Here is an 18505-nt window from a genome sequence, read left to right on the forward strand (position 1 = left end):
TTACCTGCTTGGAATAGTATCTTGCATGTAGGAAGCATGCTTCGGTGCTTCTTTTTAGTATTATTCCAGCTCAGGTATTCTGGGACCATTGCCTTACAGTTTTCTAGAATGTGTTCCTCACTGGTCATTTATTTAGAGAGGTCCAAGGTGACCAAGACTAAGAGAGTTGCCTCTGGGTTCTAGAGCCTGTTGTTATATTTTAGAAGTGTTCAAAAGGCAGGAGATCATGATTTCGTCAGAAATGTTATAAGTGTGCATTGGGGGGAAATTCTAAAACCCACCAGGAACTGGGGATTGGTGATGTGAATGAGGCAACATATGTAGATATCAAAAGATTCCCAGGTATTATACCATTGTCTGTGCCTCCACACAAAACACAATGCCAGGGACACTTAGAAAATCACCTACCCACCCCTGCTGACAGGCTCTGATGGGTGGAAGAATGAAGTAGAAGAGCCTTTTGTTTCTCAGCTCTAGGACTCTGCAGCCTGAACCTCAGCTCTAGGGAAAATGCAGTATGTACAGCTATGGGAGTTATACAGACCCAGCCATAGATGACTGTTTTTCTCTGTGATATTGCAAATTGGTGACCTTCCTCACCTTTCTTCCTCAGAAACAAAAAACTGTCCTAGCCCACCCACAGTCACTTCAAATCACGGTCTGTTGTTCTGTGCTTTGCCATTTCTGATCATTGCTATCTTCTCCTGGCTAGACTTTTATTAGGTTTGCCCCTTGACAGGTCAGGCCCTGAGTAAGCATGGAGCAGCCCTGTCATGCTCAGGGAACATGGAATCAAAGGAGCAATCAAACTTCGATACCACCATGCTTCCAATTCTTTCTCTGACATTTTGCTTCAGATGGGAAATTGGAAGGAGGACTTTTGCAAATGGCCCTGTACCTTCCTACAGGTCATGTCCTGAAAGGGAAATATGGGCAGAAGAGCAATTTACATTGAGTTCACATGTCCACAAAACGGTAAATTGGGCTTTTGAGGTTGCCATGGCAACCCTATTTGCTTATGAAATAAAATGGGTAAGTGCAGGGAGGGCAAAGTGATTCCAGGAACTTGATTTAAAAACTAGGCTAGTGGTATTTAGAGGAAGAAAAGGAGGTTTTGGAACAACAACAACATCATCTCCATTTATCTATTTTGTATTTCTAAGAGATAATTGACCATCATTGCAAATAAATACCAAAGTCTGCCAGCCTATAATTTCTCCTTATTTTCCTTAGTCAAGTCTGTTCTCTCTCCCAGAAAGTTACACAGAGAATAAAAATCAATGACACTGCCATTGGCTAGAACTCACTGGCAGAAGCCCTTATGTGCCCTGGGTGTTGAGTTATCTACAAGGCTGACTTAACTCAGAGGGGTAGCTTGGTAGAGCACAAATCCAGAGTCTTGACTTGAAGTCCTGTATCTATCATTTAGAATATAACCCTTGGGAAAATCAATCCCCTAGCTGGTTAAAAAAAAAGATAGCAATTCCTATTTTATATGATGGTCTTAAGGATCGGGGAGACTGATTTGATTATTACGACTGCTACTATTTCTTGAATCAAAAAGAAGCTGGAGTTGGATTCATGAGAAACCCAGAGAGACTGTTTGAGTTCCATACTGAAAATATAGGAACGAAAGAGTTTTAGAGGGCATAGAGAAGCTGGTTACCCTCCAGATACAAATGTTAACAATCTCTAGGGCATACTAAGAAACTTTACCTTTTTTTGAGCCAGTTCATGATCCACTTCCTCCTCTCCCAGGCCAATTTCTGCCATCTCTGGCTGGTCTTTCAACTTGTTCAGCAGCTCTGCTTTGGCCACAGAAATATTGTAATAAGCTGAGTAAGAGGTAGGGATTCCTGAGGCGCCTGGAGGAGGTGAGAAGTGCTGAAACTCTTGTCTGTGGAAACAAAGAGAGACCATTTAAGCATCTCTGTTGAAAAAGACTGCTTATCTTTCGACTTCCTTAATTTACCCATCTGTAAAATGAGACCCTGCTTCAGCAAAGAGTTGTAAAAAAATGGAATAAAATGCACTGTTCACATGTAAATAGGCCACACAAGGGCTCTCTGGAAGCCAAGTAAAGGCATACTTTAAGAATATTCTTAGAAGACTATTTCTATAACCATCATTTTAGCAATTAGGAGGACTTTAGAGATAATTTGGTTTGGTCATTAACACCCTACTGAAATCTAGAAAAAAAAATGGCAGGCCCCAGAAGCTCTGGGCTTCTGATCATGATTCCTATTGGTTCATGGCCCCAGTGGAGAGGAGAGATGGTGGAGAAGTACCTGAGACCTTAGCTATGGGTCCTCCAAGTCTGTTGGCCTCTGTACTACCTATTCATGGATTCCCACCCACTCTGGGGCTCTGTCTAATTGACTTTCTTACAAGAGTGTCCTATGACTTTTGTGGATACTCTCATCATTTCTCCTTTCCTGATGCCACTCCTGTTTGAAATAGCCCCTCCATTGCAAATCTCCCACAGCAAAGAGGTCACCTATGACCTTGGCAGTGGTCACTATCTTCAAGGCTGGGGTTAACACCCCTGCAAGTGACTTATCATGGCCAACCATATCTCTCATGAGCTCTTCTAAGACTGCCTGCTATAGAGTAGCCCTTGGCCTAAAAAGAAACAGTATCTCTCCACTTCTACCATATCCTCAATGGCCCCAGCCTCCTGCATGGCTGTAGAGTGCAATGGGGAGAAAATGGAACCAGTAACACCCAGGAACTTAAGTGGAGGAGCAGACCCTGTTGTTTTGGGTTCACCAAAGCCTGCAGGGCTGGGGTGCTGCTTCTCAGAGCCCCAGGCCATGAAAGCAAATTTCTCCTCAGGAAAGAAGTAGCGCTGGTTCCATGCTGGATTGGGTTTGGACTCTTCTGCCATCGAGACTTCTGGTCTGGTGGGAAGAACAAAAGAGAAATGCTACAATGTCGGGTTTCACTGATGAAGCAGTAAATAATTCTGCCTAGGGTTTCTACAAGGGGGAGGCCCACCCCCATCATATATATTCTCTTTGCCTACCAGCCACTCTCTCCCACCACCTGTCTATGTCACTACCCCTTTGCTAACCTCTAGCTGTTTGAAAGGGAAAAATAGGAGAAACTCATTAGTCATTTTTGCAGCTATTTGCAGCTCTTAGATAAAGGTCAAAAATAATGGCTAAAAGGCTCCACAGCTATTTACTGATTCATGCTATGCTGTCTCCTAATTTATTGCACAAAAGAAACTTTGGCATGCCAATATTCCTCATCCTAGGAAATTCATTTTACATGTATGGCTTCAAGCTTATAACACTGATATAAGAATAATGCTAGCTAATAGTCACACAGTGTTTACCATGTGCCAGGAACGGTCCTAAGATAGATACCACACATATGTACACATGTGTGTATGCGTACACACTTGCACACACACATTTGCACATATAGATATATAACTGAATGCTCATCATAACCATTTCAGAGATGAGAAACATGAGGCACCAAGAGGTAAAATAATTTTTCTCAAGGTCACCAGCCAGTAAACACCAGAACTGGGTTTGCCCGGGCAACTTGAATCTAAAATTTGTGCTTTTAGCCATTATACTATACAGGCAAAGGGACAACTTATAAAACTGTATATGTAAGGAATTTTCTAATTGGAGTTTACATTTGTTAACAGAGAAAAGAGAACATTCTGGGAGGAATAATGAAAATATGAACTTAGGGAAGTCCTATCTGTGAAAAAAATATTAGGGCATGTGTGAAAATTCTGAGTCAGAAATTATAAAAGAAAAGAAAGGATGCGCTAATTGGGGACACAGTCCCTCAGCAGACACAGCGCTGCATCATATTAGAGTAGATCGTGTTTCACACTGTGCTCTAGGGCAGCGCTCCTCAGCATCTCCACGAATAGGGAAGGAGTTACAGGAGATGTGTGAGAACATATTCAGAATTGGAAAGTGAACATCAAAGCAAAAATCAGAGTCCTTCCACAGAGCCCTGGAAGGAAGTGCAGAGAGTCCCTAAAGCAAGATATACCTACCCTTGACTCAGAGCCATTAGACGTTACCAACATTTGATAATTCTGCTAATTTGCTTCTACGTGTGTCACTGATATTTTTAGTTGAATGGTACATGGGTTACAGAGACATAGTGGCTTAGCTTGGCTGAAATGTACATGTGTTTGTTTGCATTTAGAATAAAATAGTCTACATCAACTTGCCTCTAATACTATGCTTCCTTACAAAATTGTAAAGCTGATTCCTTCTGGTTAGCACTCTCTGCCATCCTAGAGTCTGGAACAGAATGTCCTTCAAGAGCCCAGAGATCCTGGGATGAAGAACCCAGGGAGTCTGGTTACCTGTGATCTTGTCATGAAGTTCTATCATTTCCCTGGGCCTCACTTTTCTTGTCTAATAAATGGAGAAGACTCACTGTCACTATTCCCTAGGATCATTCTGGAGATCAAATCAATCAATATAGTGAGGTTACATCTTGATAAAGTCATGGTACATTGAAAATATCATAAGTTGAAAGTGTCTTGAATACACCTAATCTACGGAACATCAGAGCCTATCCATGCAGTACAGCATAGTCTTGTTTGTTCCCCATGTAATCACGTGGCTGACTGGGAACTGCAGACGCTGCTGCTGCCCAGCATTGGAACAGTATTATACTGCATCTTGCCCGGGAAAAGAAAATCAAAATGCAAAATAGGAAATACAGTTTCTGTTGAATGCATATTTTTATTTGCACCATCATAAAGCCAAATTATCCTAAGTCAAATCATCCTAAGTCAGGGACTATCTGTCCATGAAAGTGCTTAGGATACTGCTGGGCACATAGTAAACAGGCAAAAAATGTTAGCTATGTTGGGAATGACGCTCTTCCTTAAATTTCCATTACTCAGAGAATCATCAAGAATTTATTTTTTGCAGCCAAAGCTAGGACTATAAGCAAATATGTGTGTGTGTGTGTGTGTGTGTGTATATATATATATATATATTTTTTTTTTTTTCCCTTGTATCCCACAGTCAGTAAAGAAAAGTCTCCAGCCAGGCGCAGTGGCACACACCTTACATGCCTGCAATCCCAGCGGCTCGGGAGGCTGAGGCAGGATGATCACGAGTTCAAAGCCAGCCTCAGCAACTTAGTGAGGCCCTAAGCAACTCAGTGAGACCCTGTCTCTAAACAAAATACAAATGGGGCTGGGGATGGGGCTTAGTGGTTGAATGCCCCTGAGTTCAATCCCTAGAACACCCCACCCCCAGAATCTCTGGACCAGTTTATAAGATCTGTAGTAACATCTCTGGGTCCAAAGTGCCAAGGTGAATGAAAATACATAAAAGAGGATGATGGAGGTCCCACAAGTACTGCTCTACAGGAGGGAAGAGGGTCTCCTGAAGACCTAGATGACTGGAACAATAAGTCCTCCCTAGAGAGGTTGTTGAAGAAGATAAAATACTCACGGGTTTTAGAATCACATAGATCTAACTTTGAATCTTTGCTGTATAACACCAAATTAGTTAGTCCCTCATTTGTTAAGCTTTTGTTTTCCTATTTGTCAAATTGGGATAATAATGGCCAATAGGGCTATAGGGTGGATTAAATGAAATAATGGACAGAAAATGCCTAGCAGTGTCTAGCACATAGCAAATGCTTAATAAATGTTCAATCATTCATTTAGTCATTCATTTACTCATTTCTTCTGAAATGCTTAACCAGCACCTATTATGTGCTGAGCTACTTTCCCTTCTCCCAGCTCTGATGAGTAACCATTACAGTAACTTTCTGCAAAGTGTTTTCTAGCTGCAGTAAGTATGCTGCCCAACTAGACAGTTTGAGAAACAGCCATATTGGGACCTGATAAGGGATTCCCAGTGCCTGGGAGCCAGGCCCTGTACATGCTCTGTGTGTGGCACCTTGGACTGGAAAATTGCTCCAAAACCTCCAGATAACCAAGTGTTATGCTTTAGATATGAGGTGTCCCCCAAAGGCTTATGTGTGAGTCAATGAAAGAAGGCCTAGAGGTGAAATGATTGGATTATGAGAACCTTAACCCAATCAGTGAATTCATCACTTGATAGGGATTAACTGAGGGTAACTGAAAGCAGGGAGGGTGTGGCTGGAGGGCGTGTGTCATTGAGGGCGTGCCTTTGGGGTGTGTATCTGGTGAGCTGAGCTTATTTTCTTTCTGCTTCTTGGTGCCCATGTCCAGACCTGCTTTACTTTACGATACCCTCCCGCCATAATGTTCTACCTCACTTTGGGCCCTGAAGAATGGAGTCAGTTATCTATGGGCTAAGATCTCTGAAACCATGAACCCCCAAATAAACTTTTCCTCCTTAAAATTGTTCTTGTCAGGGTCTGCAGTTGTAGCTCAGTAGTAGAGTGCTTGCCTGGCACGTGTGAGGCACTGGGTTCAATTCTCAGCACCTCATAAAAATAAATAAAATAAAGGTCCACTGACAACTAAAAATTATTTAACAAAAAAATTGTTCTTGTCAGGTCCTTTGGTCACAGCAGTGAAAAAGCTGACTAAAACACCAAGTAACAAGATTTGTCTGTCAATCAAAGACACAATAACAAGGTACTTCCAATAACAACATGTCCCTGGCAAGTTCCTGCTATAAAGGATTTAAGGAAAGCACTCATAATATATCTACCTCCTGGCACCCACCTCTCACAAGAGTGCACATGTCTCCCCTCAGGAGGGCAGGAAGACATGAGAGCCAAAGCACTGAGCAATGGTGGTCCTGGGGTTTTGCTTTGCTGCTTAAAAGATAACCAGGCACTGTGAGGTATGCAAACAAGCAATGTCACAGTGGAGTTAGCAGACACTGGAAGTCCTGCTCTCAGACCACATTCCTACTTGACCTCCCTGCCTAGTCAACCTAATTACCACCTGTTGTCCACCAAAGCAAATATGAGGAGGCAGGGAAACAGAAAGGGGAGAAATAGGACACAAGAATGCACTTAGCTGTCATAAGGACAATGTACTTAGCTGACATAAGGGGCTGGGGACAAGTACCCAGCCCCAGGAATACCTTTGATGATAGGGTTGGGAGGAGAATTTATAGGTGCAGGCTATTTATCCTAAAGTAGAGGCAGGTCAGGTTGCCAGAAGCTAGCCTCTTGTTCTGGAGAGCAAGTGAAACAACAACAACAACAACAACAAAAACAGAAAAGAAAAAAAAAAAAAAACCTTGAACCAGATGTCTGAGAAAGGCCTAGTAAAGGCAAGAAGGGTTTCATGGCTTCAGGATCAGGGGCCAGATACTGATGTATATTTTGAAGAAAAACTGAGAAATAAAACAGTATTTTAATAATGATGTTAGGGATAAGAATATCAACAACTCTCTTTTACTGAGCATCTACTCAGTGCTAAGCATGTATCTGTGTCCTTCACATAAATTATCTTAACATTCACAACAACCATAAGGAGCAGGCATCATTACACCCATTTTCCAGGTAAGAAAACTGAGGCTAGTAGTAGTTTCATTGACCTGCCCAGTTGGAAAATGGCAGAGACAGAATTCAAACTAATGCTGCCTACTTCTTCAGGGACTCAATACCTTTCACAAACACTTACTTGGGGGAATCAGTGGCCTCCTGCTCTGATGTCCTCCAAAGTCCACCAACACCATAATAGCAAAGGGGCTGAGCCTGCTCAGGTTGAGAACCCGGGTGGCCTCTTATTGGAGGCAGGAAATTACTGGAATGGAGAGCAAAGGACTCTTGATCTGGGAGGCTTTGTGAACCCTGCCTTGAAGCCTCCCAGTGACCAAGGGGTTGTGGTTGTTCTAGGACCTCCTCAGGATTGGGAGCACAGGAACCAGTGGTTTCTGAGCTGAAATACTGGGGTGGCAACTCTTCCTCCTCTTCTTCTCCCTCTTCCTCTTCTTCTTCCTCTTCCTCCTCCTCTTCCTCCTCCTCCTGCTGCTGCTGCTGCTGTTGTTGTTGCTGCTGCTGCTGCTGCTGCTGCTGCTGCTGCTGCTGCTGCAGCTGCTGCTGCTGCTGCTGGGCTGCCCGAAAGAGCCTGTATTTCTCCCAGTTTGGAGGAGGAGGGCGAGGAGGAGGAAAGGCCTTCTTCCTGGCTCCCAGAGGATCTGGCTGAGTCTCATCCCCTTTGCTAAAGAGCTCCCTGCGAGGCTGTCCCCAGGCCCGGGTACTCTGGGGATCCAAGCTGATGTGACTCTCTGAGAAGGCCCGGCTGCGCAGTGGGCGGGGCATGGCGGCAAGGGAGCTCCCCTCCTCATAAAGGGAAGTTTCCTCCGTTTTTTTCAAGGCCTGTTTGAAGTCTCCGAGGAGATCAAGAGAAGAAACTGCTCGATGACTTGATAAATCCAGTGATGAGTTCTCGAGGCAAGGATGGAAGGGGGTTGCCCATGGGAAGCTAGTCTTGGAATGAGCCATTTCCCTGCAAAACAGCAGATGAAGGTTAAGTAACATAAGCATGTGGTGGACAGGTCCACAGTTTGGACGCCATTACTTATGTAAATTTAAAAAAAATATATTCTTTTAGTTGTCAATGGACCTTTATTTTTATTTATTTATATGTGGGGCTGAGGATCCAACCCAGGGCCTCACACATGCAAGGCAAGTGCTCTACCACTGAGCCACAACCCCATCCCCTATTTACATTAAATTTTAAATGGCCACAAAACACTGCAATATGTGTAAGAAATATAATAATCATACTACTAATAACAACTTCTAACATTCATTGTGCATATACTAAGTATCAGGTAATATTTTAAGTGTGTTCCTTATCTTAATTTAATTAACCCTCATGATCAGCCTAGGTGGTAGCTATTAGTATCATGATTTTACAGATGGGGAAACTGAGACATGGACAGGTCAAGTCACTTTCCTAGGGTCATAAAGTTAATAAGTGGCAGAGCTAGAATCTGAACTTAAACTGTCTAACTTCAAAGTCGAGATACACACATACTACCTCAGTTTGTTTATACCACTTAGATTGGATAGACTGTGTTCTGGGACTTACAAGTCTATTTATCCTGTTTTATCTGTTGTTTTTGTTGATTTTACATTATGAAGATTTCAAATATTTAGAAATGTACAGAGATTGCTATAATAAATAACCACATTTCCAAGTACCACCCAGAATTAGCATTTTTATGCATGCATTGTACATTTTTCTCGACAAATAGAAATAACATGCTTTGTGTCCAGTCCCCTGCCCCTCCAGATGCAACCTATATCATGAATGGGATGTGCATACTTTCCATGTTCTTATATATGTAACAAAAAACACAAGCAGGCCATTCATACATTTCTGTTCATTCATACGTTTGTGGCTCAGTGGTTAATCATCTCTGAACTCAATGAGTTTTATAATATATCCTACTGAAGTCCCAATCAGAATTTTCAAATATAGAAAATTCTAAACTTCTATTTTTTTTTACTTCAGTTTTTTTTTTTTTTTAACCATTGGGGATTGAACCCAGGTGCATTTTACCACTGAGCTACATCCCCAGCCCTTTTGTTATGTTTTATTTAGAGACAGAGTCTCCATAAGTTGCTTAGGGCCTCGCTAAGTTGCTGAGGCTAGATTTGAACTTGTGATCTTCCTGCCTCAGGCACCCAAGTTGCTGGAATTTCAGGTGCACACCATCATGCCCGTCTATTTTTTTTAAAAAAAATATAAACTTACAAAAAAGGAAAGGATGTTAAAGAATGTTCTGCTATAGAAGAAATGGGAAAGGGGATAAGTAAGTTATCAAGCATTTTACAAGACAACAATGATTGAAAGTGTGTTCTTGACAAACAGAACAGTATAGAAAGACCAGAAACAACAAGACCATCTATCAAATCATCATATATGTGTAATCTTCCAAAACAAGGAGATAAAGAAAGACTATTTAATAAATGTCTTTGAGAAAACTGCAGAATGGTGCTATTTGGAGCTAGACCACTTATTAGACACCAAAATAAATTCAAGCTCAAGAGTTAAGGATGTATGGGTTTATAAAAATTTAATGTACTACATATCTGATGTATGTATATACATGTATAAATATTATATGCATATATGTATAATATACTTATAAGGAAAAACTATCAGAAAATTAAAGACTATCCCTTGTGAGGTGAAATAAAATTCTCATAAGTGATAGAAGAAAATCTCTAAGGAAAAAAGTCCAGGTTTATTTGAGTCAGTGTCAAATGCCAAACTTCTTTAAAATAAAGAGTGACCAAAGTTAAAAAGACATCTTTTTGACTTTAGGGTATAAAAAGTTAAGCCCTCTAAAATACAGATCTGGTTTCCTGCTTCAGCCTATGAGAAAACAGCCATCATTCTAAGTCCTGCCCAGTGACAGGAAATTCTGTCATCAGACAGAATATCCATTCAGTGATCATAATGAAGACTAGGAATATTTCTTTTTAAAAATAATAATACAGCCACATGCAGTGGCACACATCTGTAATCCCAGTGGCTTGGGAGGCTGAGGCAGGAGAATTGCAAGTTTGAGGCCAGCCTCAGCAACTTAGCGAGGCCCTAAGCAACTTAGCAAGACCCTGTCCCAAAATAAAAAATAAATAAATAATAAATAAGGGCTGGGGATGTGGCTCAGTGGTTAAGTGCCCCTGAGCTCAATCCCTGGTATCAAAATAATAATAATAATAATACAAAATTAAAAGATAATATACATAATGGTAGCCAAGCTCAGACAGAATAGAAAGTAAAATGGCCTTCATTCCCCTTATCTCCAGCCCCCATCCTGGCTAGGTGTTTGTTCACTTGCATCAGAAATTCATATCCAGACATCCCTACTGTTCTCATTTGGGCATATCTCCCAGAAAAATAAAAACCAAAAGTAGTGAGTAGAAAGTAAATGATGACAAATGAATATCAAGCAGAGAGGCCTTTCTTGATTAGCTGATCTAAAATAGAGATGACTAATCCTTAATCATCCTTATTCTACTTTGTTCTTTCTCAGAGCATTTATCACAGCCTACTGATATTATATTACATACTTATTTTTACTTGTTTATTTTGGTATTTCACTCTCAAACTGAAATATAAGCCCCATGAGGTCAGAGATCTTGTCTGTCTCATTCATCTGGTCTCTAGTGCCTGGCACATAGTAGGTGTTCAATAAACATTTGTTTAATAAATTAATTAATTCCAAAACTTTAAAATGCAAGTCATGATATTCATATCATAAAAAGTTGAATTAAAGGCAAAAAGAAATGAATAAGACAAATAAGGACACTATAATGTTAATGACTATAACATATGTAATATATGATGAAGATCTAAGTACCCTGAGTCTTCTTTTCATTTTCTTTTTTTTTCTTTTCCTTCTTTCTTTTCCATTATTGCAGTACTGAGAATTGAGTGATGCAGGGGTGCTCTACCACTGAGTTACATCCCAGCCCTTTTTTCGTTTTTAATTTTGATACAGGGTCTCATTAAGTTGCCAAGGATGACCTTGAACTTGCGATCCTCCTGCCTCCCAAGTTGCTGGGATTATAGGTGTGCACCTCTGTGCATGGCAATATTCTGAATCTTTTAAAAAAAGATTATTTTTCTTTTTAAAGAGAGAAGAAATTCATAAAGCAGGGCTGGGGTGTAGCTCAGTGGTAAAGCACTTGCCTAACATGTGCAAGGTTCTGGGTTCCATCCCCAGCACCTCACAGACAAAAAAATCATAAAGTAAAATCCATAGAAAATGCTAAAATATTAAAAAGCAGAAACAAAATGTAAGATGGTTCAATTTAAAACAGACCACAACAGTCAAAAATCAAGATAATGGAAAAATCTAAATTTCTTCATATGCTAAAAACAAAGACACATATGAAAGTAAAAAAAAAAAAAAAAATCTCCAGAAATTAAACAAGGAAAAACCCCCTTCTACTTCAATCAAAGAGGAAATGTTATATGAAATTGCACAATGCTTATAAAGTAACATTAACAAAAATATCTAAAGCTGAAGGATATGGTGAACTAAACGGTAGTCCAAGGAAAATCTATAGCCTTCAATACTTACATTAATATATAATAACAAATTAAAATAAATGAATTAAGCATTCAACAAAAGTAGTTAGGGAAATCTCAAAAATAAAGCTAAATCAAGCAGAAAGATAATAAAACTAATGGCAGAAATAATACACAGCAAAACACATGAACTAATAATGAAAGCCCAAAGCCAGTTCTTCAAAAGAAAATATAAAACAGGAAAAAAATTGTTAATCTAATTTTAAGAAACCCAAACACCCAAAATGTGAAATGGAGAAATTACCACAATTATAGAGTAAATGAAAAGAGTAAGTGAATACTTTATAAAAACTTTGACAGAGTTTCTAGACAAACAAAAATTACCAATACTGATAGAAGAAAAGAATATCTAAACCCATCAATTATTGTAGAAAATATTGATAAATTTGACCCCCCCCCCAAATAGCACAATCACATAGTCTTGCATTAACTCTACCAATCTCCCAGGAACATACACAATATCAAAATTATATTATACACTTTCTAGACCCTGGAATCTTGAGAACAGAGGAGACAGGTTCCTGCATAATATTCCTGGTTTAACATAGCCAAACCCAACAACTACAAAATATATAAAGGAAAACTAGAGACCAATCTCATCTGAGAACATTGATGTAAAATTCTTAAAATACAGTAGAGATTGCAGTAGGATGTTAAGAATATAATGCATCATAAAATGTAAGGCTCATCCTAGAAATAAAAGACTGCTTCTGTATTAGAAAACCTATTCATATAAATGACAACATTGATAAATCAAAGGATAAAAGACATAAGACAATCTCCCTAATCTAAAAATATATTTCAGGACAATTCAATACCCTTCCAGATTGAGGAAAAAAACCTAATAGGGAAATAAGGCTATTTCCTTGACACCATCATTATCATTACACATTTTTTGTAAATATTTTTTAGTTGCAATTGGACACATTACCTTGATTTTATTTATTTATTTTTATATAGTACTGAGGATCGAACCCAGTGCTTCACATGGGCGAGGCAAGCACTCTATCACTGAGCTACAACCCCAGCCCCTCTTTATACATTTTTTAAAGACAAAATTCAACATTGTGCTTAATGGCAAACTACTAGACGCATTCCCATTAAAATGGGGAACAAGGCCAAAGTTCCCACTTTTCCCACAAGTATTTATATTGTTCTGAAAGTACTAGATATGCAATATAAAATAATAAATAAGTAAACATTGGAAGAAGGGCTATGTTATTATTATGTATAAATGATAAGAGTATTTACCTGGAAGTTTCATGAGAAACAATTTCAAAACCAATACCAATAATAAGAAAATTCAGTAAGGTGTCAGTGTATAAAATTAATCTATAGAAATCAACAACTTTCCTATATGTGCAGCAATCAGAAAATATACTAGAGGGAAAGATCCCATTTACTACAGCAGTTGAAAAGATAAAATGCCTAGTAATAAACCTAAACAAGAAATATGCAGGAACTATATTCAGAAAACTCTACATCTCTGTGGAGGGACGTAAAATAAGATGTACATAAATGAAATAACATACCATTTCCTAGCAATATGATTTGATATTGTAAAGATGTTACCTCTACCTAATAATCTATAAACTTAAGAGAAACCCAATAAAATTGTCAACAGATTACATTTTGGAACATCATTCTAAATTTCATATGGGAAAATAAAGTTGTGAGAACAGCCAGAAACAGTTGAAAAAATAGCCCTACCTAAAATACATTCTAAAGTTACAGTGAATAAGGCAGTCTCCTAAATAGAAAGATATAGCCATGGAACAACACATAGACCCCAGAACTTGGAAGTAAACCCAGATATATTGGGGAAGTTAGAGAAACTTCCTAATAAAACTTGTGATAAAGAAAGCACTTCAAATAGTGGGGGGAAAGATGGATTAGGCAATATTATTTTGAAACAACTGGGTAGCCATTGGGACCCAAAATAAGGTGGAATCCTCTTATTACTCTTTACAACAAAATAGAGTTCAGATCATTGAGTCTCAAATGTTAAAAAAAAAAAAAGTCACCATGAAGTTTCTAGAAGAAAAGAGAAACCATGGGAAAACTTTAAAATTATCTTGGCAGGATAAGCTGTGAGACACCAAATAAAGAGGCAATAAGGGAAAGTTGATAAATTAGACCTCTTAAAAATTAAAAATTGATGTTCAGAAAAGTATCATGAACAAACTGAAAAGGTGATGATACACTGGGAAAAATATTTATAACATATACAAGAGGAAGTGCCCTTACAGTGTGAAACACACTTAAAAATCCATAAAAGGAACCAACAACTCAGTAGGGAAATAGTTCATGGAAAAATGAGGACGACTTATCAACATATCAAAGGTATTCAATTTCACTTTAAGAAATACAAATACAAACAATGATGAAACATTTTTAATAAAAAATAAAGAATTGAGGGCTGGGGTTATGGCTCGGCTGTAGAGCACTTGCCTTGCATGTGTGAGGCTCTGGGTTCGATCCTTAGCACCACATAAAAATAAATAAACAAAATAAAGCTATAAAAATAAAGAATTGATAAGGAAACAGGTGATCTCCTACATCACCCTTGGGAGTCTAAACTGGTGTAGTCTCTATGAAGCACACTTTGGTAGGCAAAATGTGCGTAACCTTTCAACCAGCAATTCAACCACTAAGGATTTATCCTACAGATGTATTTTAACATGAACACAGAGAGATATTCATAAGGATATTCACTGTAGCTTTCTGTGTGATCACAAGAGACTAGAAACATTCAAAATGCCTTTCTAAAAGGGAGGGCTCCATCTGACCTCCCTGATAGAAGGGGCACTGGAAGAAAGCCAAGGAAAAGATTAAACCCTTGATAATCCAGGGGTGCACCATCAGAAAGCTCAGGTGACCACACGTCAGGGTGGGGGAATGCCCCGTATGCATTATATTATAGGTGTCCATTGGATTAGACAAAGGGGAATGAAGGGAAGGGAGGGGCAGGGGAATAGGAAGGACAGTAAAGTGAAACAGACAGAATTTTCCTAGCCTTGTATTTGAATACATAACCAGGATAATTGCATCAGGTACAACCACAAGAATGGGATCCTAGTTAGCATAATTTATACTTCTTGTATATGTAATATGACAAAATAAACACTACTGTCATGTGTATCTCAAAAGAACAAATAAAAAGAAAAAAGAACTAGTTAAATAATATAGGGAATACCTGAATATGAAATGCTACATAGCTGTTAAAATAAGGCAGTGGATCTATATGTGACTTATGGAACAATCTACAGAACTATCACCAAAATGAAAAAGCAACATGTAGCAGAGATATGTCAAGATCATTGTACTGTCTGGTGTAACTAATTAAAACAAATTTAATTTTTTTTAAAAACCCAAAAAACAAACAAAAAAAAAAAACATGTAGCAGAGAAAACAATGTGTGGTATGAATGTGCAGCTAATTTTAGGAGTGCTGCCCCCAGATGTTGCTCTTGGAAAAGAGAATCTGGTGCTAATAGGCATACTGGGCATTCCCCTACCCTGACGTGTGGTCATCTGACTTTTCTGATGGTGCACCCCTGGGTTACCAAGGGTTTAATCTTTTCCTTAGCATTCTTCCAATGGCCCTTCTATCAGGAAAATAAAGAGCTTTGGGAAGATGGTTGATGTGGGGACATTTGATGGAGCCATCTATCTATCCATGGGAAAGGCTAATTAATGTGAAAACTAGGACCTAAGAGGCCAAAGATTTCTTCTGGATTTACATAAAAATGAAGACATCTTTCCACCCTACTCCAGCTCTAAATCACCTCCAGCCTTATTTTTCAAAGTAGGCCCCAACCACTGTTTTTGTTGTTGTTGTTGTCTGTTTGTTTGGCCAGGTTCTTGATTTTCTAGTCTATAGCAAGTTTTTACAGAATTTTAATAATTACTCTTCTCATATTTCTTGCATTTAAATACATTAGGATATTTTTACCTATAAGAAATTTATAAATAAACTACCATCATATGTTGAGGTTCATGTTCAGAAAATTCTTTCTGGGATCAGAGCATGTTCCAAAAGTTGGAAACTATTGGTCTGGGTCAGCAGTTCCTAATCTAAGTGGCTCCTGATCATTTGCCTAGAGAGATTGTTTAAAATGAAAATAAATGGGCCCCATCCCTTGAAATTGGGATTTTTAAACCTCTGTGGTGGGCCCTGGAATTCTTCATTTTAGAGAATTAACACAGGATTCTAACATAAGTGGTTCAGGGACCATATTCTGGAAATACATGTTGATCTGGCCCAGATGATCTCATTAGGGTGGTCCTTCCCCTTCCTGGAATCCTACTTTCTTCTGCCATCCTGTTCTGCATGTCTCTGCAGTGTTGAGGCTGGTCCTACTCAGACAAGTGAAAGGGAGAGCGTTGCTTTTAACTTTAGGGATAACACTGATTATAGTAATTTCCAGGTTGCCTTATTAGAGCCCAGTGTCTCCAAAAACATCACACTGCCATAAATCAGGGTATCAGATGTCCCTAGAAGGGCACATTGTTTTCTTTCAACTGATTTTGAAATGGGTCAGTTTTATATACCACTGACATAGTGGTAACTACCTAAACAAGACACCTTTGAATCTCTAGCCCAATGGATCTTCACACCATTCTTAAGCTGAAACTTGATTTTTATTATCTCTCTCTTTTTAGTAGATAAGAAGAGTGAACAAATGAGTCTATGGATAAAATCCTTGCTAATGTGGGCCTCCTGACTAGGCAGAGCTGGGAGCTGAGGTCTCCCGGTTTCTTAAATGTTGAGCAGGGTTGAACATTAACCAGGGAGCAGTGCATTACAACATCCTTAACAGAAGAAAGGAGTGGGCTTGAAGCATAGAGCTGTTAAGATTACAATTTGCACAACCATAGGCCATGGACTTCCCTCTAATAATAAAGATTGTACTGTCATTTATCAGGCACCTTGCTATGTACCCAGCATCATTTCCAGGTCTTTTTATAGAGTTAATCCTCAAGGCAGTTCTGTATACTGAAACAGAAATAAGTACCTTGCTCAAGGTCATGCAGCTTTTGAGTTATGGAACCAGATTTTAAAATTCTACTGGAATTCAAACTCCAGTTATTCTGACACTGTGTCCTTTCTGCAGGACTTTGACCCACAGGCTTCCATTGGCATGCATTAGGTTCAAGCCAAGGGCATCAGCCTATGGAGGTTCCACTTTGAAATGCTAAGGACTCCTAAATACACAAAAATTGACAAATTGACAACACTTTGGAACCGAATAAGGATATTCTCCCTGGAATGGAAGGCAGAGAGTTTCATTGAAAGGCAGGCACTGTGGTTTCTTCCTTCTTACGATGTGTTGAAAACTGTGTTAGACACTTCCATGAATGTATTTCAATTAATCTTTACAACAACCCATTGAAGTAGGTTCCACCATCGGGGTACTCCAGTAGGTGCCATTATTGCCAGTTTGCAGATGAGAATTGTTAGGCTCAGAAAGGGTAAATCATTTTCTCAGTAGGTAAGAAGCAGTAGTTTCCAGACTGGAACTTGCCTTGTCTGGCTCTGAGGGAAAATCCCACTGAAGCAAGGACTCCTGGGGTGGAGCAAAAAGGTACTTGCTCCATTAATCCCCAGGTGTCCATGAAGACTTCAGCTCCTCCCTGAACAAAGGGGAAGAAGCATGAAAGATAAATAGGAGAAAGGGCTTTGTTGACACCAGCAAAGAGTCTAGATCTCAAAAACAAAAGCAGATTGCCTGCCAAGGCTTGGGCTGTTCTCTTCCTCTTGGCACAGGCTTCATTTTCTTCTGATGAATAGATTTTCCCCTTCTGTTAAAATATTTTTTGGCCTAATAGTAATTGAAAACGAAAACCAATATTTGCAGAGACTAACAAAAAAAAATCTCCTCCTGTCTCTTCCTTGCCCCCTTTGAAGTTTTCTTGTTTGGAAATTTTATTTTTAAACTCACCACAATAGCTTGGCATTCCTGGATTTCAGTAGCAAGAGCATACAGGGCCAGTCCCTCTTGCCTTTCCCTTCTCTCAGCAGTCCAAAGATAAGACTGCTCCAAGAGAAACAGCCACTCCCAGGTTAATGCTGAAGGAAATATTTGTAAGATTCAGGAAGTGAGACACAAGGAGGCTACACAAAGAGGGGAGGAGGACCCAGAGAGCTTATTGCTGTCATCTCTCTTCACCCCTGGGTTCACAGAACTTCCAGTAAGGAATGATGAGTCTGGCAACAATAAATACAAGTGGCAGGATTCTCCCTGAGCATTTCCCTGTCCTCAAGAGATTGGTACAAAGTGCTCTTTAAGAGACCACAGAGGTCTTTGCTTTATTGGACGTTTTCCAGGTGAAGATTAGCTCCCCATTCCCCCAGTGACCCTCATCACTATTTGTCATCAAAGTATCCATACAGATAAAGTTACTAGGATAGAGAGTAAACATGCTTCTTTGGGAATAATGGTACCAAAAGGCAAAATATCTGCAAACTACTGCTGATGATGGAAGTAAAGAA

The 18505-nt window shown here is 39.3% G+C and overlaps 1 protein-coding gene across 5 annotated transcripts in view; it reads right to left on the bottom strand.

Moving 5' to 3' along the window:
- The window catches only part of Shroom4 (shroom family member 4), a 216931-nt gene that overhangs the window by 7616 nt on the left and 190810 nt on the right, over positions 1 to 18505 (bottom strand). For all 5 annotated transcript variants that reach the window (XM_046442556.2, XM_058578706.1, XM_046442559.2 and 2 more), the window contains 3 exons: positions 7577 to 8404; positions 2751 to 2900; positions 1717 to 1897 (listed from right to left, as the gene is read on the bottom strand). In XM_046442556.2, coding sequence (XP_046298512.1) covers positions 1717 to 1897; positions 2751 to 2900; positions 7577 to 8404 — 1159 coding nt within the window. The remainder of the gene's footprint in view (positions 1 to 1716; positions 1898 to 2750; positions 2901 to 7576; positions 8405 to 18505) is intronic.

This window comes from Marmota monax, unplaced genomic scaffold (assembly GCF_021218885.2).
Source record: "Marmota monax isolate L192 unplaced genomic scaffold, Marmota_monax_Labrador192_F-V1.1 WCK01_AAM20220418_F8-fsc00170, whole genome shotgun sequence".
Lineage (NCBI taxonomy): Eukaryota > Metazoa > Chordata > Mammalia > Rodentia > Sciuridae > Marmota > Marmota monax.